The sequence below is a fragment of the Tachyglossus aculeatus genome, chromosome 7, assembly GCF_015852505.1.
Source record: "Tachyglossus aculeatus isolate mTacAcu1 chromosome 7, mTacAcu1.pri, whole genome shotgun sequence".
Taxonomy (NCBI): Eukaryota; Metazoa; Chordata; class Mammalia; order Monotremata; family Tachyglossidae; genus Tachyglossus; species Tachyglossus aculeatus.
Window position 1 is genome coordinate 36038180 of NC_052072.1, and position 21519 is coordinate 36059698.

The window sequence follows — 21519 nt, forward strand, 5'->3', positions numbered from 1 at the left end:
CCGTTTGCCTCAGTTTCCTCATCTCTAAAAAGGGCATTCGATATCTGTCCTCCCTCCCGCTTAGCCTCTGAGACAGGGACTGTGTCTGAGCTGATTTTCAGTTATCTATCCTAGTGCTTAGTACAGTGCTTGACACACAGTAAGCACTTAATGAATATCATCATTATGATTATTCAGTGTGAGAGAAGAACAGGAATCTGAGAGATGTTGGGGGAATATATGTATTTAAAAGTGGTTGTTTATTGCTCATTGGTGGTGTATTGTAGGCAAAATTTTATGAAGCAGTACTTCAGTTAGCGTCTACCTATTAAGTAGGCCTCTTTGATCGAAATTTTTGTAACCTCTGATCTAAATACATCACTCTTGTGTTTAACATAAGGAATTCTCACAAGATGACAGCTTTGTCTAAGCCCTTCAAAAAAAAAATTAGCTCTGTAATGAAGGGACAGAGGCGATGATCCCCCTACCTTTTTGTATAAGGCTATTGTGAGGATAAATGGGGTATTTGAAAACTCTTAGCGCTCTTCCTGGAAAGTTGTAGGCACAGTATTACCTAGTTGTACGGTTGTTCAGACACCTGATAGATCAGGACTATTTATTGAGCACTTACTGTGTGCAGAATGCCAAACTAAGGACTTGGGAGAGCACAGTACACATGATTCACATGATAATGCATGACTCCTGCCCTCAGAGAGCTTCCAAACTAGTGGGGGAGGCAGATGTCAAGATAAACTACAGGTAGAGGAAGGAGCGGTGTATAAATAAGTGCTGTGGGGCTGGGGTGGGGTATCAAAGTGCCCAAGGGATACAGATTCAAGTGCTCAGACAAGGCACAAGGGAAGGTAAATAGGGGAAATGAGGGGCTAGTCAAGGAAGGCCTCCTGGAGGAGGTGGGATTTTAGTAGGGCTTTCAGGTGGGAAGAGTGTTGGTCAGATGAGAGAGAGGGAGGATGATGCTGATTATTATTGTATTTGTTAAGCATTTACTATGTGTCACACTGGGGTGGATACAAGCAAATGAGGTTGGACACAGTCCCATTCATTCATTCACTCATTCATTCATTCATTCAGTCGTTTTTTTAAGTACTTACTGTGTGCAGAGCACTGTACTAAGCGCTTGGGAAGTACAAGTTGGCGACATATTCATTCAATCGTATTTATTGAGCGCTTACTGTGTGCAGAGCACTGTACTAAGCGCTTGGGAAGTACAAGTTGGTGACATATAGAGACGGTCCCTACCCAACAGTGGGCTCACAGTCTAGAAGGGGCAGACAAACAACAAAACAAAACATGGAGACAGGTGTCGAGTCGTCAGAACAAATTCATTCATTCGGTCGTATTTATTGAGCGCTTACCTGTCCCACATGGAGCCCACGGAGAAGCAGCGTGGCTCAGTGGAAAGAGCCCAGGCTTTGGAGTCAGAGGTCATGGGTTCAAATCCCAGCTCAGCCACTTGTCAGCTGTGTGACTTTGGGCGAGTCACTTCTCTGGGCCTCAGTTCCCTCATCTGTAAAATGGGGATGAAGACTGTGAGCCCCCTGTGAGACAACCTGATCACCTTGTAACCTCCCCAGCGCTTAGAGCAGTGCTTGGCACATAGATAGCGCTTAATAAATGCCATTATTATTATTATTATTATTTACAGAAGAGGTAATTGAGGTACAGAGAGGTGCAGTGACTTGCCTAAGGTCGCAAAGCAGACAAGTGGCAGAGCTGGGGTTAGAACCTGTGATCATCGGACACATCATCGGCTGTAGCTACTGTGCCACGGGCGAGGGGTCGGCTGCGAGATGGACGCCCTCTGCGAGATGGACGAGACCCGGGGACAGTGAGCAAATTGCCATCGGAGGAGTGACGCGTCCTGGCTGGGCTAGAGAGGGACTTTAGTGAGGAAATATAACCTTGTGCTATCATTCTGCTCCTCCTGGGGCTGTTTCTGACCCAGTTAGTTGAAAAGCAGCACGGCTCAGTGGAAAAGAGCCCGGGCTTTGGAGTCACAGGTCATGGGTTCAAATCCCGGCTCTGCCAAATGTCAGCTGTGTGACTGGGCAAGTCACTTAATAATAATAATGACATTTATTAAGCGCTTACGATGTGCAAAGCACTGTTCTAAGCTCCGGGGAGGTTACAAGGTGATCAGGTTGTCCCACGGGGGGCTTCGCAGTCTTAATCCCCATTTTACAGATGAGGGAACTGAGGCACGCAGAAGTTAAGTGGCTTGCCCAAAGTCACACAGCTGACAATTGGCGGAGCCGGGATTGGAACCCATGACCTCTGACTCCAAAGCCCGGGCTCTTTCCACTGAGCCTCGTGACTTCTCTGTGCCTCAGTTCCCTCATCTGTAGAATGGCGATTAAGACTGTGAGCCTTTTGTGGGACAACCTGATCACCTTGTAACCTCCCCAGTGCTTAGAACAGTGCTTTGCACATAGTAAGTGCTTAATAAATACCAGTAGTAGTAGTAGTAGTAGTAGTAAGTAGTAGTAGTAGTAGTTGTAGTAGTAGTAGTAGTAGTAGTAGTAGTAGTAGTAGTAGTAGTAGTAGTAGTAGTACGGAGCAGAGTTGTGTCCCCCCCCCCCCGGGCAGGAAGCTGGTACACCCCAGCCTCGCCCAACTTTTATATTATCGGCTCATTTTGTGTTCAACGCTTTTCTTTGCCTATGTATGTACCCATAAAGTAAACCCCCAGATATTGGCATTTATTTCCTCGCATATCAAAATCAGGGGTTGACCGGAGGTCCGTACGATCCCTTTGTTGAAATTAGCACATAACAAAATTCTCAGTTTTGTTCTGAAACAAGATTAGTCAATTAGCAGTCCTCACTGCTGTTGCTTTCTAGGGAAGAAGAGCAAATGAGGCAGTACTTACGCTGTTGAGGGGATTTTTCAGTCGGCATTTCTTTTAGGGAAAGATCGGACAATGTTGAATCTACTCAGCTTTTCCCACACAGTTCCATACATGGGCTCGCTGCCTCATTTTTGACTGCAACAAAGGCCTCTGTTTAACCGTCCTCTTGCAGTCCTCCTTGTGTGGTTTTAATAATTCATTTTACTTGAAGAATTTCTGGTGTAAACAACTAGAAGTAGTCAGCTTACATGCTCTGGAGCTAGGAAAAGAGGAGTGTGTAAGTAAGAATGCTGCATCCAACTCAAAATATTTTGCTTCCTTTAAAACTGTCCTAGCAAGAAATGAGATGGTGGTTTGAAAGAAGTTCTGGTAAAGGAAACAATTTATATAAGTCTTAAAGGTAGTTCCCCAATTCCTGCATCCCGTTAATTATTTCTTCATTACACCGTGTTCTTAATTGTGGCATTTGTTCCGTGCTTACTGTGTGCCAAGCAGGGTTCTAAGCCCTGGGATGGAGACAAGAAAATTGGGTTGGATACAGTCACTAAGAGCCACATGGGGCTCTTAGTCTTAATCCCTTTTACAGATGAGGAAACTGAGGCACAGAGAAGTTGTGACTTGCCCAAGGTCACCCAGCAGACGCGTGGATTAGAGTCCCAGATCCTTCTGATTCCCAGGCCTGTGCTCTCTCCACGAGGCTACGCTGCTTCCCCTTAGACGTCCCCTTTAGAAATTATGCCTGTTTGATTTTTAAACAATTTGGTGATGCTGTTTTTTGATTGTAGGAATTTCACGTGTCTGAGGATTTTAATAAAATGAACTTCGTCAAGACCTACCCAGGTATGCACCCTTGTTTTCCCAGCAAAATAACTTTTGAAAATGCGCAAGAAGTGGAACATTAGCCTCCTGCTGCAGTCGAGTTTATAAATAAAATGTGTCAATACATAAATCAGGTGTATACATTTGCTCTCACTGTTTATAAATAAAATGTGTCAATACATAAATCAGGTGTATATATTTGCTCTCACTACGCTTTTGTTGACAAAGCATCCTAAAAAGGCAATTTAAATAATACTCAAAACAATTTTTTCCTGTTTCCTCACCAGCATCAGATCCAGTAACCTTAAATTATAGAGTAATGATCCAGTGATTATATGTAAAGGTTGAAATGCTTGCGGTCATGGTGATTTTTCTTTCAGGCCTTATAAACTCATGCCAATATTCAGAGTTGCGATAACACATCAAGTTTTAGTATGCTACTTACAGGTAAAACTTAAAAGGAAATTTTGTTAGCGAATGCTTTGAATTGGCTTTAACAAGTGCAGGGGAACACTTTCAGTTGTTTTATAGTTAGCAAACATTTTCTCATGGGACCTGTTTTAGAAATGGTGGATGAATTTTTTACACTTTTCCCTGTGACTTGTGTTTGTCTTGTCTGAACATGTTACATGTCTGAACATGTCTACACATGAGAAGCAGCATGGCTTAGTGGAAAGAACATGGGCTTGGGAGTCAGGTAGTGGGTTCTAATTTCGACTCTGTCACTTATCAGCTGTGTGACTTTGGGCAAGTCACTTAACTTCTCTTCTGCCTCAGTTCCCTCATCTGTAAAATGGGGATTAAGACTGTGAGTCCCACATGGGACAACCTGATTACCTTGCATTTAGAACAGTGCTTGGCACATTGTAAGCGCTTAACTAGTACCATTATTATTATTATGTTACATTTTAGAGCTTTTAAAATGAGGAATCACAGCTTCTTCACCTCAGTAATAAGTTCATACATCTTATCCTCAGACACAGGACCTATCTACTGTTTAAAATATCAAGAGTTGGGTGGTCCAAATATCTTGAAACGCAGCCTATTTTAAGGAATATCTATGATAAATGTTGAGTGTTAAAATAACTGATACATATACAGTTTTAATGATGAAAAATAGTTTTTTTTAACCAGCCTAAGTCACTTCTAAAACTTGAACTTCTTCAGTTGCTACTTGAACAATAGTGAATTTAAAGGATCTAGAATCGGTGTGACTAAAATCTGCCCCCATGGAGGGGGGTTGGTCACTTAAGGCCTGCCATTTGATTCCACCCTGTGCATCACAATCTCCAGCAAAAGTGGATCTAGATGTAATTATTAATCAGTCAGTCATATTTATTGAGCATTTACTCTGTGCAATAAATAATAATAATAATAATAATAATAATGGCATTTGTTAAGAGCTAACTATGTGCAAAGCACTGTTCTAAGAGCTGGAGGGATACAAGATGATCAGGTTTCCCACGGGGGGCTCACAGTCTTCATCCCCATTTTACAGATGAGGTAACTGAGGCCCAGAGAAGTTAAGTGACTTGCCCAAAGTCACACAGCTGACAAGCAGCAGAGCCAGGATTAGAACCCGTGACCTCTGGCTCCCAAGCCCGTGCTCTTTCCACTGAGCCACACTGCTCAGAACATGAGAATAAGAAATGTATTTCTTGGTGGGGGGCAGGAGGGAATGGGGGAGAAGGGGGATAGGAACCCCATCGTACATTATGTTTAAAATTGTGCATAAAGGATTTGAAGGCTCTTTATGAAATGAACACCGTAACAATTTTTTGATGGGTATTATAATAATGATAATGGTATTTAAGCACTTACTATGTTCCAAGCACTGTACTAAGGATCTGGGGTAGATACAAGCAGCATGGCTCATTGGAAAGAGCATGGGCTTTGGAGTCAGAGGTCATGGGTTCAAATCCCAGCTCTGCCAATTGTCAGCTGTGTGACTTTGGGCAAGTCACTTAACTTCTCTGTGCCTCAGTTACCTCATCTGTAAAATTGGGATTAAGACTGTGAGCCCCAAGTGGGACAACCTGATCACCTTGTATCCTCCCCAGCGCTTAGAACAGTGCTTTGCACATAGTAAGTGCTTAACAAATGCTATTATTATTATTATTATTATTATTATTATTATTATTATTATTATTATTATACAAGATGCTCAAGGCTCACCATGTAAGTAGGAAGGGGTAGGATTCAGTTCCCGTTTTACAGTTGAGGAAACTAAGGCACAGAGAAGTGAAGTGATCTGCCCAAGTTCACACAGCAGGCAGGAGATGGAGCTGTGATTAAGACCCAGTTCCTCTGACTCCCAAACCTGTGTTCTTTCTATGACGCCCTGCTTCTTTCTTGCTATTTTGTATCTGGCTCAAAGTAGCTTGCTAAAATTCATTATGTACCCTCCAGCCCAAATAATTGCCTATCCTAATCCAAAAGATTGCCTTAGTGTTTGCCTAGAAAGTATACCAAAAAGGAGAGAATTGATGACTTTGGTCAGCTTTTTATTTTCTAAAAAGAAAATTTCAGTTCAAGTAGCAAAAGACCAGTCTATAAAATGACACTTAATACTTTAATCAATAGAAATGCAGCCTTGCGTCGACAAAGCATAGAAGTGAATTTAACTTTTAAAAATATTTTTACCCCCAAACCTCTTACTGGTAATTTGAATTTTTAAGAAGCAGTAACTCATCTGTATAAAAATGGGTAGTCCCTTGTCACGCCGAAAGACTTTCTAAGACCGGTAAGTCATCTAACCGTCACATCCCACATATATTTATGAAAGTGTACTTTAGACTGTAAACTCGTTATGAGCAGAGAACATTTCTGCTAATTCTGTTATATCCCATGCTCTTAGTACAGTGCTTTGCACATAGCACTCGGTAAATACCATTGGTTGAGTGACTGATTCATGAGGCAGGCAACCTGAGGCCCAGGTGGGTCAGAGACTCATCTGGTTTTACCTTATATTGGCCATTGGCCATTTAAATTTAGAGTCCAAAGTTTTTGCCTTTATCTTTGGTCTATTACGCAAAATAGATAAATTCTTCCCATTATTATTCCTGTGAATCTGTCACCTTCAAGGGCCTTATCAAGTTGGGAATCTATTTTTCTCCAGTAAAGAAGCTATCTATCTATCTATCATCCATCATCTATCTATCCACCTATCTATCTCTATCTATCTATCTATCTATCTATCTATCTATCTATCTATCTATCTATCTATCTCTCTATCTATCTATCATCTATCTCTATCATCTATCTGTCTATCTATCTATCTATCTATCCATATTTATCTAATCTATCTACATATATATATGCATATATATTCCAAAACGTGTATATATATATATACACACACACCGTCTTACCTCCTTCCCTTCCCCACAGCACCTGTATATATGTATAATGTTTGTACATATTTATTACTCTATTTATTTTACTTGCACATATCTATTCTATTTATTTTATTTTGTTAATATGTTTTGTTTTGTTCTCTGTCTCCCCTTTCTAGACTGTGAGCCCACTGTTGGGTAGGGACTGTCTCTATATGTTGCCAACTTGTACTTCCCAAGCGCTTAGTGCAGTGCTCTGCACACAGTAAGCGCTCAATAAATACGGATTGATTGATATATTCCAAAATACATACATAAATACATACAAATATGTATGTATATAATATACACCATATATACATGTATATATATTGTGTATAGATATATTGTGTACATATAGTATATATTGTGTATATATATGTATATATATACCTGTATGTATATGCATACAAACATACCTATATATTTCAAAACATATTCTCAGTATGTGTGTGTGTGTATATATATATATATATATATATATATATATATATATATATATATATAATACTGATATCTAAATTTAAGATAGGTGATTTCTTTTGGAAGCATTTCTAATTGAAGTGAAAACATTTTTATCTCCCTGGCCTGTAGCTCATCAAAATCAAGTGTCTGCAGTAATTTTCTGCCTTGGAGCTGAATGGGTCATCAGCACAGGCCATGACAAGTGTATCAGCTGGATGTGTACGAGGAGTGGAAGCATGCTCGGGAGACACTTCTTCACCTCCTGGGCTTCGTGCTTACAGTATCCTACAACTGGGTTCATACTCCCCTGGCCTTTTCTGTGGGTCTTGCGTTTATGACCGTGCAGATCAGGTGGAAAAGCTGTAGCCGTGATTACAAGACATGTGAAGTGTGGAAAGGGTTCAGTTTTGAATCGAATTGGTGAACACTGAGTAAGAATTTTAAGATGCTAAAAAATTCTCTAATTTGAAAATATATATATGGGTTTTTTTGCTCCGATGTGAAAGACGGAAATTTCTGTTCCTTCAGTGTGGCATTTTCATTTAGCCCTTGAAAGATCATTTATTTCTGTATTGGGTTTTTAGCAGCCTTCTTATGAATCAGATTTATATGCCTGTCATTTTGGAACAGTCCTCCTCCAAACAGATTTATTTTGTATGGAAAATCATTTTAGAATATATATATTCTAAAATGATTTTTAATACAAAATAAATCTGTTTGGAACAGTCTTTTGGTAGCATCATAAGCTTAGATGGTTAAATAAGTGGGAGAATATTTGGATAGCACTTCCAGAGGTCCCACATCGACCTGGGAGACTGTCATAGGAGATGATTGTGAGCCCATTGTTGGGTAGGGGCCGTCTCTATATGTTGCCAACTTGTATTTCCCAAGCGCTTAGTACAGTGCTCTGCACACAGTAAGTGCTCAGTAAATACGATTGCCTTTATCTTTGGTCTATTACGCAAAATAGATAAATTCTTCCAATTATTTCCATGATTTATTTCTGCCTGGGCTTTTATTTTTAACAGGAAAGCGGTCATCTTCTTGCTTCTCCTGACAGTAAAGCAAAATTTGCTCTGCCGATGGCTAACTCTTCCAGATAAACATAGGTTATTGAAGAGTAATTTGAAGAAAACATGACTGAAGCAAGCAGTCGCATTCCAGTTCCCATTTTGTCCTTTCCTGTTCTGGTTCGGTCATTGTCAGAATTGCATGTTCTGTGTCTCATGGTAACGTTCAAACTTCTTTAGCTTTTGAGCAAGTTAAAGTTGATGAGCAATTACGCTTTGATATTTGTTGCGTTTTTTAGAAACACATTTGTCCCTGAAAAAAATCTCCATCATTTAAGGAATGATAAAGTAGTTGTCAGTATGTGCAGGTAAACTTTCAAAGCTGAGACATCTAGACCAGAAGAATAAATGTATCCGGTACATTTTGCTATCCATTTCTCACTGCTTTTAAAAACATCCTACAATTAAAATTCAAAATAAACCTTCTTGCTGTAGGACGCTTGTCCGCTGCAATTGCTACCATTGTCTCTTCCGTAATCTTTTCAGGAATTTTAAGCATTTTAGAAAAAATGAAAAAAGGCAGTAGTCGAGCCCTCGTGTGGGTACGGTTGTCTCCTCGCCTCCATTTCTCAAATGTTAATTTTCGTCTTGCAGTTAGTGTCTTTTTGTATGTTTTTTTTTTCTTTTGTAGAATTTAAGACTTGTGACCGGAGCCGGGAGCTGTTTGTTTTTAAAGTAGGCATTGGAGAACAAGAATAATAATTCAGTACCTGTCCTTGACAAATTCTATTCAGATATGATTTTGACACCCAACATGCCTTTGTGGGAGATTATTCTGGCCAGATCACCCTGCTGAAGCTTGAAGAGAACACCTGTTCGGTTATTACAACCCTAAAGGGGCATGAAGGTAAGTCGTCTTAATACCCAGATTATTCCACCTTACTGCCCAGGCTGGATAATTTCTTAAAACATAAACATTGCTTGCAAAGGTTTCAGACTGTCCTGAAGACCACGTGCTAGATTAATGAGTTTTTCTCCAGAATTGCCAGTTGGTAGTCATGTCAGTATGTACGTAGTCAGTGTATGTAGTCACAATAGGGAGCCTGAAAGGCTAATGACATTCATTTCAAAAAACATTCATACTTGTTTTCGGCAGTGTGTCATCCTGCAGCTTTAACTAACCAGCTGATTGAACTGCAAAATTTCTGCTTGCTGTAGGAATGTAGCAGATGATCAAATAATCGCCTTTCTGCAAATTTCGGTAGTCGGGGTTCCACGTCTAATACTGAGTATGTACTTGCATGTAGCGTGGTTCCGTGGAAATAATGATAATAATAATAATAATGGTATTTGTTAAGCGCTTACTATGTGCAAAGCACTGTTCTAAGCGCTGTGGAAGTTACAAGGTGATCAGGTTGTCCCACGGGGGGCTCACAGTTTTAATCCCCATTTTCCAGATGAGGTAACTGAGGCACAGAGAAGGAAAGAACACGGGCTTTGGAGTCGGAGGTCATGGGTTCAAATCCCGGTTCCGCCACTTGTCAGCTGTGTGACTTGAGGCAAGTCACTTAACTTCTCTGTGCCTCAGTGACCTCATCTGTAAAATGGGGATGAAGACTGTGAGCCCGCCGTGGGACAGCCTGATCACCTTGTAACCTCCCCAGCGCTTAGAACAGTGCTTTGCACATAGTAAGCGCTTAATAAATGCCATCATTATTATTGTTACTTCCTCTCCATCAGTTCTCTCCTTGACCCCCTGCAATCTGGCGTCCGCCCCCGCCTCTCCACCGAAACTCCTTCTCTAAAAGGTCACCAGTGATCGCCTTCTTGCCAAATCCAAAGTCTTCTTTCCCCCCAACGCTTACAACAGTGCTTTGCACATAGTAAGCGCTTAATAAATGCCATCATCATTATTATTATTATTACCGAGTGCTGGGGAGGATATCAGGTTGGACGTTGTCCCTGTCTCGCATGGGGCTCACAGTCTCAGTCTCCATTTTACAGATGAGGGAACTGAGGCCCAGGGAGGTAAAGTGGAGAAGCAGCGTGGCTCAATGGAAAGAGCCCGGGCTTTGGAGTCAGAGGTCGTGGGTTCAAATCCCGGCTCCGCCAGTTGTCAGCTGGGTGACTTTGGGCAAGTCACTTCACTTCTCTGGGCCTCGGTTACCTCATCTGTAAAATGGCGATGAAGACTGTGAGCCCCCCGTGGGACAACCTGATCACCTTGTAAACTCCCCAGCGCTTAGAACAGTGCTTTGCACATAGTAAGCGCTTAATAAATGCCATTATTATTATTACTATTCCCCCTAATCCTCCCCCACCTCTCAGCTGGCCTCAGTGCTGTAGACCAGTCCTTTCTCCTGGAAACATTATCCATCACCCCATCCCACAAGCCCATAATGTCTGCATTGTCCTCGACTCGTCTATTTCATTCACTCGATGAATGGTAGTTCTTGAGCGCTTACTGTGGGTAGAGCTCTGTACTGAGTGCTTGGGAGAGTACAGCACAGCAGAGTTGGTAGACACATTCTCCACTCACAATGAGTTTACACTCTAGAGTGGGAGACAGGCATTAATATAAATAAATGCATTACGGATCTCTGCTTAAGGGTTGTGGGGCATTCATTCAATCCACATTCCCAACTGGTCACCAAATCCTGTCAGTTCTACCTTCACAATCTCCCCCTTCCTCACCATCCACACTGCTGCCACGCTGATCCAAGCAATCGCCATATCTGCCTCGGCTTCCGCATCAGCCTCCTTGCCTTCCTCCGTGCTTCTAGCCTTTCCCCACTGCAGTCCGTACTTCATACTGCTGCCCAGATCATTTTTCCAAAAGGAAAAAAAAAAACAAAAAAAACCCAGTTCAGTCCATGTCTCCCCACTCCTCAAGAACCTCCAAATGTTGTCCATCCATTCCCACATCAAAAGACAACTCCTCGGGCTCAGTGGAAAGAACACGGGCTTGGGAGTCAGAGGTCATGGGTTCTAATTCCGGCTCTGTGACTTTGGGTAAGTCACTTAACTTCCCTGTGCCTCAGTTCCCTCATCTGTAAAATGGGGATTAAGATTGTGAGCCCCATGTGGGACAACGTGATCACCATGTATCCCCCCAGTGCTTAGAACAGTGCTTTGTACGTAGTAAGCACTTAACAAATACTATCATTATTATTATTATCATCATTTGATTTTAGGCATTCAGTCAGCTCTCCCTGTCCTACTTAGCCTCTATTACTTCCTTCTACAGCGCAGCCCTTGCACTTCACTCCTTTAATTCCAATCTTCTTTACCTTGGTTTTTTTGTCTCTCACCATTTACCCCTTGCCCATTTCCTCCCTCTGGCCTAGAACTCTCTCCCCCTTCGTAGTCAACCAACTTCCACTCTCCCCTTCTTCCAAGCTGTTACAAAATTGCATTGCCTCCAAGAACCCTTTCCTGACTAATTTTTCACTTTCCCACCATTTTTTTCCCCCTCCTTTCTATGTCTTCAATGCATTTGGGTGTATCCCTTTAGGGCTTTATTACTCACCCCATCTCCACTGCACTTATGCGCATATCCTTACACTTGGCTCCTTCCTCTATCTGGAATTTATTTTAATACCTTGCCCACTTGATTGAAAGCTCCTTGAGGGCAGGTTCCTTTCTACCAACACTACTGCAGTGTACTCTCCCCTGCAGTGTGTACAGTGCTTTGCACACAGTGAATACCATTGATCCCATGGAGATTGGATCATTCAAGTTCAGATCAGTTGGATGGTGAATGGAAAGGAGGAAAATTGCACAAGACTGTAATCAAAATCATATATCCTCTGGAAAGCCTTCCCTGACCAAACTCATCCCCCAAACCTATTTCCTTCCCTATTTCCTCACCTATTCACTTAGTCCCACCACCTAAGCAACTTAGTCTTCGCCCAATTTCGTCCCCACCCCAACCTCCCCACACTTGCTACACATTTTTATTTTTGGTTGTTACTCTTGCCTGTACTTTCTTTTAATGTTTGTCCACCCCATTAGACTGTAAGCACCTTGAGAGCAGGGATTGTTTCTACTTTATGGTACTCTCAACAAGCACTCAGTACAATTCTCTGCCTAATCAGTCATATTTTTTGAGTGCTTACTGTGTGCAGAATGCTCTACTGAACACATGGGAGAGTACAATGTAACAGAGTTGATAGACATATTCCCTGCCCACAGTGAGCTTACAGTCTAGAGAGTAATGCTCAATAAAGACCACTGATTGGCTGCCTTAACAAGAAAAGACAAAAAAAATGTGAGTAGAAGAATCTGGGTGGATTAAGCTGGGACATTCCTCTTCTAAAACATTTGTTTGGCTCTTACCTCTGTAAAATTATCCTTTGGAATAATTTTCCGCTTAATTTTACCTTTTAGTTTACTGTTCTGTCCAGTTTTGTAATCCACACAGAGATGATGAGTCCTAAGGGACAGAGACTGGGGGAAATTAAATCAGTTTTACTACGTTCACAAAAAGTGTGTCTGCAAGGCTTATTTCAGGGCTTCTGAAGCCTCTTGGCTATATTTGAGTTTTCTCCACACAGCAGTAAAGGAGTCTTACTGAATGCCAAAGTGCCATACAACGCATGTTTTTGTGATCATGTCTGATTAAAGCCCCAAATTGAAATGTGTTTTTAATGGTGTTTTCGGAAAAGGAAATCATTGGAAAGCGTATGAGACGAGACAGCATTGTATTTGTTCATTATAGAAACGTTTCTCTTGATCTTGTTTTTATACTAAATCTTTTTGATGTTATTAAATTAGCCATATAAACTGAAAGAGGGAATCTTTTGGAAGAAGCTACATCAATTTAATGCAACTTGAAAACAGTTGATCACAAGTCATCTTTTCACTAAAAGTTAGCAAATTTCAAGGATGGGAAGTACCCTTAATTTTTCTAAGATCCTTTCAATTTAAAGAATACTCTTATGAACTAGGCCCTCCTGTGAAAAATACTGTAGAACATGAAAAAGATGGTTGATGAATTATTTCAGAAATAATGATTTGAAAACAGATATCGGTGATTTGAGTTGCCCAAGAAGTGTATCGCTCAAGCATTTTTTGCATAACAAATTGGTGTAAAATAAATAGAAACAGAACAACAGGGATAACCTGCGTTGGAAAGTCTTGGCAAAAACATTGTCATCCCGAATCTTCCAGTGGTATATACAGTATTGAAAAATGTAACATTCCCCTGGGTGTTCCTTGAACCCTGAATTGTGGGTGTCACGGATAGATATTTTTGAAGAAGCTTCAAAAATGGTAAAAAACAAAAACAAACCCGTCTCTGACTCTGTAGACAGTGGTTGCTGGCTGTCGGTAAGGCCTGTGTTGGAGAAGGATGGAGGTGGGAAATGGAGTCGGGGTGGGAAATGGAGTGAAGAATGGGGAGGCCTAGAGAGGCAAGTAATGAACTGAACAGAGAGAGTTATTATAAAACTTAGTCCATTATCCCCTTCAGACATCAAAGCACCCTTTTTAAAAGTGCATAGCGAGATTTATCTTCTCTTGGGAAGGGCAGAGCAAAGGCATAATCTTAAATTTCACATAGGAATCTCTTGGGTCGTTTCAGAGATGCAGGCTAGGGAAAAGGGAGGCAGTGGTGATTGTGTTGGGAAAGGGGGTTGTGATGGTGACCCCCCCGCCCAACCTGCTACTTACCCCAATAGTTGAGAGCTCTGGTTTTTGAAAACCCTTGGTGGAAAATAATTCTAAGCAACCCTGGAGAGGGAAAAAAGAAGTTGGGAGCATTGGTTCTCTTTGTACACTCCATTCAGGCAACCCTTCAGTAAATCTAGTGGTGTTGTAAGGAAAGAGAAGCCTTTTCCTTTTCATCTTCTGTCCACTTCTATCATCTGAGCAGTAGCTCTGAATGCTGATTGGGATAACGGGGAACCAGTCAATCAATGATATTTATTGAGTGCTTACTATGTGCAGAGCACTAAGCGTTTGGGAGAGTACAACAGAATTAGCAGACACGTTCCATGTCCGTAATGAGTTTACAGACGTTAATATTACTCATTGTCTGATGCCCTTCTCTTGGAGTGTTTGTCCTTGGCTTTGTTTTTTAGACCAGTCATTTGATTAGTGGTATTTATTGAGTGCTTAGTATGTGCAGAGCACTGTACTATGTGCTTGAGAGGTTTCTGGAGAGCTCTGAGGTATTAAAGGAAACAGGGTTTTCTTCCCAATTGCCTATTCCCTAGAGCCTCCTCCAGACGGCCTTGAGCAGGGCTGACTTTTGGAATACCCGGAAGCTGGGGAGGGGTTTTGGTGGCTACACCCATGTGCTGGTGATGGATGCTTACCCTGGATAAATGGGGGGTTTTGGGGTTGGTTTTTTTGTTTTTTAAATGACACTTGTTTAGCTCTTACTACATGCAAGAGAAGGAGTGTGGCTCAATGGAAAGAGCCCGGGCTTTGGAGTCGGAGGTCATGGGTTCAAACTCTGGCTCCGCCACTTAGCTGTGTGACTTTGGGCAAGTCACTTAACTTCTCGGTGCCTCAGTTGCCTCATCTGTAAAATGGGGATCAAGACTGTAAGCCCTCTGTGGGACAACCTCATAGCCTTGTAACCTCCCCAGTGCTTAGAACAGTGCTGTGCACATAGTAAGTGCTTAATAAATGCCATTATTATTATGCAAGGAACTATTCTAAGTGCTGAGATCGAGACAAGCTAATGAGATTGGACCCAGTCTGTGTCCCACATGGATCTCACAGTCTGAATTTTACAGGTGAGGGGACTGAGGCACAGAGATATAAAAGCGATTTGGCCAATAGAGGTCACAAAGAAGACAAGTGGCCGAGCTGAGATTAGAAGGCAGGTCATCTGATTCCCAGGCCCATTCGCTTTCTCCTAGGCCATTATAATGCTCCTCGCATTATAATCAATCAATCAATCATATTTATTGAGCGCTTACTATGTGCAGAGCACTGTACTAAGCGCTTGGGAAGTACAAATTGGCAACACATAGAGACAGTCCCTACCCAACAGTGGGCTCACAGTCTAAAAGGGGGAGACAGAGAACAGAACCAAACATACCAACAAAATAAAATAAATAGGATAGAAATGTACAAGTAAAATAAATAAATAAATAAATAAATAGAGTAATAAATATGTACAACCATATATACATATATACAGGTGCTGTGGGGAAGGGAAGGAGGTAACATCCTCAGTAGCTGTGTCCTGTCATTCCGGGCCCATAAGAGAAGAAGACTTTTGAATCCGAGTGTAACCAACCACCACCCCAAGTGGAGTATGGAACAGTGCCTGTTAAGCAGAGCATTTCCTTCTTTAGCCATTTATCAGAAGCCAGCGTGGCAGGGTAATTTCCATTTTCTCCTTGGGTTCGGGTTAGTCCTCCCTACTGTTGAGGTCACTGGCAATTTTAAAGTGTAATTTGGCTGGTTGTCTGGCAGGCACTGATTGAATTTCAGGTTTGTCCTTACTAAGGGATTCTGAGCTCTAGATAATGGGATTTTTTTATTTTCGAGGCAGGCAGCAATAAGTGTGAAATAGAGATGGGGAGTTACGGAAGTGAGGAGTCTGAAGAGGATGTGAGAAAACTTGCTTTTAAAGCATAAGTGCTTCCAACTGAAAATGCAACAGATTAGATGTCAGGTAAACTAGATGTGACAGGATGGGAGGGGTTTTTTTTGTTGTTTTGTTGGGGTTTTTTTTGCATAGTTGTGTTATAGTTCTACCAGCTCATTTAGACCCAGCACATACTGCTAGCAAAAATTCTCCTAACCATTTGACTCGGAGGTCCAGAAAAAAATTTCAAAAAGCAGGGATAACTTTGAAAGGAGTAGGGGAAAATAATGGCATGGATCCGTAGCTTATCCGACAGCATCATCAAACCAAAACAAGCATTTATCTCGAGTCTGTATTAAGGATTAGAACTTAAATGTATTTATCTTTTATTATCTGACAGTGATCCATTACTAAGTTGTGTTCCAAGTGTAACGTCTGAAATTTATTTTCAGGAATTTTTGTTTGTTCTTTTCTTTAAGCTGAGCTTTATCGTAATTTGCCACCAAGGTAAACACAGTTCGAATGTGTATGGCATCTTGAGAGAAGCTTGAGTCCAATAGGCAACCAAAACTGTTGTTGCCGTGTAACTCTGGCTATCAGTCAGTCAACTGGTAGTATTTACTGAGCACTTCCCGCATACAAAGCACTTGTATTAAGCACTTTGGAGAGTACAGCAGAAGCAACAGAAGCCCTCAAGGAGCTCACAATCCTGTAGAACAGACAAAGAACAAATGTATTCATAAATAGTGTGCATAGGAGGGTATAAGAACTTTTTTTCTTACCTTCTCATTCAAAGTAATAAAGTACACACTCCTATGCATGTAAACTTTAGTTATTGGGCATTAAGGATCCTTGTTTCTTCTGATCGGGAGGCATACCGAATATAAATTGTCTATGAAAAACGTCTCCAGGAGTCTCCCCAAGAATTGTGGGGATCTCGACTTGAGGGTATCTGTTGCGATGTTACTGGAATGGCCATCGAAATGCAAGATGAGATTTACCAATTCTCATTCTGAATGGAATGGGGAGCCAGAATGCAGATCTCATCTTAGATATCAAATTCTTTGGACAAGCCTCAGTCTTAATGCATTCCTGGTGCATTCAAACCCAGTGAATAGTTAGTTATAGGTAAGACAAGGTGAGAAGCAGCTTGGCTCAGTGGAAAGAGCCCGGGCTTTGGAGTCAGAGGTCATGGGTTCAAATCCTGGCTCCGCCAATTGTCAGCTGTGTGACTTTGGGCAAGTCACATAACTTCTCTGGGCTTCAGTTACCTCATCTGTAAAATGGGGTTTAAGACTGTGAGCCCCCTGTGGGACAACCTGATCACCTTGTAACCTCCCCAGCACTTAGAACAGTGCTTTGCACATAGTAAGTGCTTAATAAATGCCATTATTATTATTATTGTAAGGTGCACTTAAGTGTTCCTGGTCAGCCTCCAGCCTATACTAAAGGATTCCCTCTTGCTTGATACAGAATCACAGAACTGAAAAGGACCTTGCAAGGGTATCTGGCCCAGCCCTCGCTTGTCGTGAAAATTAATGTTTATATGGTCCAAGATAGACTCTCATCCCCTCATAAACTTCAGGGATTATCAGATACTTATGTTTTCTGGAAAGTGGATTTAAACCATTTTTTTTCCAACCCCCCAGGAAGTGTTGCCTCACTGTGGTGGGATCCCCTTCAGCGATTACTCTTCTCGGGAGCATCCGACAACAGCATCATTATGTGGGACATCGGGGGAAGAAAAGGCCGGACGCTGCTGCTTCAGGGCCATCAGTATGTGACATCTTTATATCAAATGTTGCATCAAATGTGGGTTCCTGGCATTCTACTTTTTTACAGGAGTAGGTGGAAGGAGAGGAAAGGTTTAGAAAAATCTCACCAAGCAGCGGTTGGCTCCAAATATCAAGGAAAAGTGAGTGAGCCCTTTTCGGGTTGAAGAATGGAGTAAATGGCAGTATCAAACTTTTCTCACCACCTCAGCCGTTATGCCTACCAAATAATGTTCATTTATCCATTCGTCACCTGTTTCTGTTCATATAGGCTCTTATACAAATTTTAAGTGATTTCCACCAAGAGTAAATGAGATTTAATAATCTACAAATACGAGAGGTATGTGGGGTTTTTAAAGAGCACTGAATAAAGTTGAACACGATTACCTTATAATTTTAAGTGATTTCCACCAAGAATAAATGAGATTTAATAATCTACAAATAGGAGAGGTATGTGGGTTTTTTAAAGAGCACTGAATAAAGTTGAACACGATTACCTTATTAACGGTACAGTTTTCGTAGCTACTTTCAGGACTGAAAGGAATGGAGATGTCATGCATGGAAACATGAGGTGTCGTATTCCCTTCTTTCATCCAGTGGAAATACTTTAGCCTAAACATATCCTAGACTGTGAGCCTGTTGTTGGGTAGGGACCGCCTCTATATTTTGCCGACTTGTACTTCCCAAGCGCTTAGTCCAGTGCTCCGCGCACAGTAAGCGCTCAATAAATACGATTGAATGAATGAATGAACATAGGTGGAGTTAAGCACAAGCAGTCAGTAGTCAAAGTTGTCAGACTTATTTACTGAGCGCTTACTGTGTGCAGAGCACTTTGCTAAGCGCTTGGGAGAGTACTATATAGCAATATAACAGACACACTCCCTGCCCACAAGTCTGAAATTTACCGAATGTAATATGAATACCCAAATGAGCCGTGGGAGAATAGAAATGTAATAACCCTAGCTGGTATGGCATTGCAACCCTTCTCTAGAAAGATACTTTTGTAACTTTAATCATAAGAATGTACAGCTCCTTTTTTTGACAGTGTCAAATTCAGGGGCCTTGATTTACCTGGCTTTAAATCTTGGTCTACTTCAGATAATTGAACTTTTAATATTAGAGACACATCTCCGCCAGTTCTTCCAAAACTGCCTTCAGTTCAGTGCACCAGTCCTGAAGTATTTGAGAAGCAGTGTGGCTCAGTGGAAAGAGCCCGGGCTTGGGAGTCAGAGGTCATGGGTTCTAATGCTGACTCTGCCACTTGTCAGCTGTGTGACTTTGGGCAAGTCACTTCACTTCTCTGTGCCTCAGTTTCCTCATCTGTAAAATGGGGATGAAGACTGTGAGCCCCACGTGGGACAACCTGATCACCTTGTATCCACCCCAGCACTTAGAACAGTGCTTTTCCCATAGTAAGTGCCTAACGAATGCCATCATTATTATTATTATTTACAATTTTTATTTTTAAATTTTTAAGTTTTTCTCTGTTAATTGCTTGTATAGTGTCAATATCTTTTTGTGGTATTTAAGTGCTTTCTATTGGTCAGACACTGTTCTAAACGCTGGGGATGTGTGCTTTTTTAAGATCTCTCAAGAGGCTTTTTCTCTGGGCTCTTTTTTAATCCTGTCCGTGTCGACTTCGGGGCTTCAATTTTCCTTGCTGTTGAAGATTTTAAAATGCCACCTCCCCAGAAATGGTTCCCACCATAGGAGTGAGAAAGCCTACGGGATCAGCTGTTGCCATCTGATTCCTTGTCTTCCTTGTCATGCATCCTATTGTGAGAAAGCAAGCTCCGCAAGAAAGAAAACCATCAGGTGGAAATAAACCCTTAAATGGACCTATCCTGCAAATGAGCCCACCGGGCCCTCTTGCACTGAGGCCTCTTCTCTGAGCTCTCAGACGATATATAATATATCAAATATATAAAATAGATATAACTGATATAATAGGACTGTTCTGAGAAAAGTGAGAAGAGAATGCTGGATGAGAATGGAGGGATTTCAGAACTAAAATTGTTAGTAATAGTGGGCGATTTCAATTACGTATACACAGGCTGACAGAATGAACAGGACAGATATGACTGTTTTCTGGAACAACTTGTTCTGGAATACCCAAAGAAAAATAATATAGTGGATGTAATTTTGAGTCGTGGCCAAGATCTGATGCACGAGGATCATGCGGGGAATACAGTGCAATGATTATTATGAAATAAGGAAATGTAGCATTCTTGTTGGGGCGAGAAGGCCCGAAATACCCAGTACAGGGAATCTAAAGTTTAGAATAGAGAACTATGATGAACTTTAAATCTTAGGTAGGAAAAATCTGAAAATCAACACAAAACCCATAGCGAATCTTGGAAACTCTTTAAAACATGATATTAGAAACCTGGGTAAAATGTGGGGATTGAACAATAATTTCACAAAAATGTGGGCATTCATCATCATCATCATCAATCGTATTTATTGAGCACTTACTATGTGCAGAGCACTGTACTAAGCGCTTGGGAAGTACAAATTGGCAACATATAGAGACAGTCCCTACCCAACAGTGGGCTCACAGTCAGATAGCTCCATGGATAAGGAAAACAGGTCATTGGTGGGAAAAAAATCCCCCTTTAAAAAATGAGAAAACTCACCCTAGTGAGGATAGGAAAGCCCATAAAGAATGGCAGGTCAGGTGCACAAGGGGAATTAGAGGACCTATTTTAAAAGCTGCTACAGTAATAAATGGTTCTTTAAAGGTATCTGAAGCTGGCTTAGGATCAGTGTGGATTACCTCTTGGTTGAGGGGTAAAAAATGCACTTGGAGTTGAAAAGCGTGTGGAATAGCCAGACACAAAATTGTGGTTTCCTATATCTCAGAATTCTGAACTAGGGGGAATCCAATACAGCTTGAAGGTGGTGGGCTCAAGACTGTTGCACTGTTGGGGAAGTAGGTAGATTTGGACAAGCAGAAAATACCTATAGTTTCAAGAAGGGTTTGGATGCATTTATGGTTGCTGTCCAAAATAGAGGGAAAAATTAAAGACAAGAACCTAAGACATGTCATATTGTGTCAGACCAAGGCTGCGGTGAGCCCATGATTCTGCTTCTGACCATGGGGAAATCATGTTTAGAAGAACAGTGTGATGGGCAATTCTGTTGACATCCTTTTGGGTCATTTATCTAATTTCCTTAACATATACCCTAATATAGATCTCATGTCCTTGAACATATTTAAACTCTTTCCCGACTATGGCAGTTTGGGTCAGAATAACTTCCTGAGATAAGGTTCCATATGCTTACCACCCACTGGGAAGAAATGTTTCTTTTTGTGTCGAAGCTACTATCTTCAAGTTTCACTAAGTACTTCCTGATGCTGGTGGTATTTCTTCTCCATATCCTGATTGATTTTTAAACTTCAGTCCTGTCCCCTGTAAGTCTTCATCTTGCCCACCCCAACCTAAAAACTCCTAATCTTTTCATCTGTGGAAGCTGTTTCAATTCCCCGATTATTTTCTTTGCCCTGTTCGGTACCTTTTCCAGCTCAGTTATACCTTCTTTAAGATTTGAGGACCAGAACTGCACATATTTGAAGTGTAGACACGCCATACTTTTATGAGTTCAAAGATGTTTTGTTTTCTTTCCCCCCCTATCTTTCCTGATGGTGTCCAGTTTAAGAAGCTTGAGAAAGATGAAGATT

At 41.3% G+C, this 21519-nt stretch overlaps 1 protein-coding gene across 1 annotated transcript in view; it reads left to right on the plus strand.

The window, feature by feature from the left end:
• The window catches only part of WDFY1 (WD repeat and FYVE domain containing 1), a 76181-nt gene that overhangs the window by 35103 nt on the left and 19559 nt on the right, over window positions 1–21519 (plus strand). The window contains exons 4-7 of the mRNA XM_038749111.1: window positions 3634–3688; window positions 7636–7786; window positions 9311–9423; window positions 17715–17841. Of these exons, the coding sequence (XP_038605039.1) occupies window positions 3634–3688; window positions 7636–7786; window positions 9311–9423; window positions 17715–17841 (446 nt within the window). The remainder of the gene's footprint in view (window positions 1–3633; window positions 3689–7635; window positions 7787–9310; window positions 9424–17714; window positions 17842–21519) is intronic.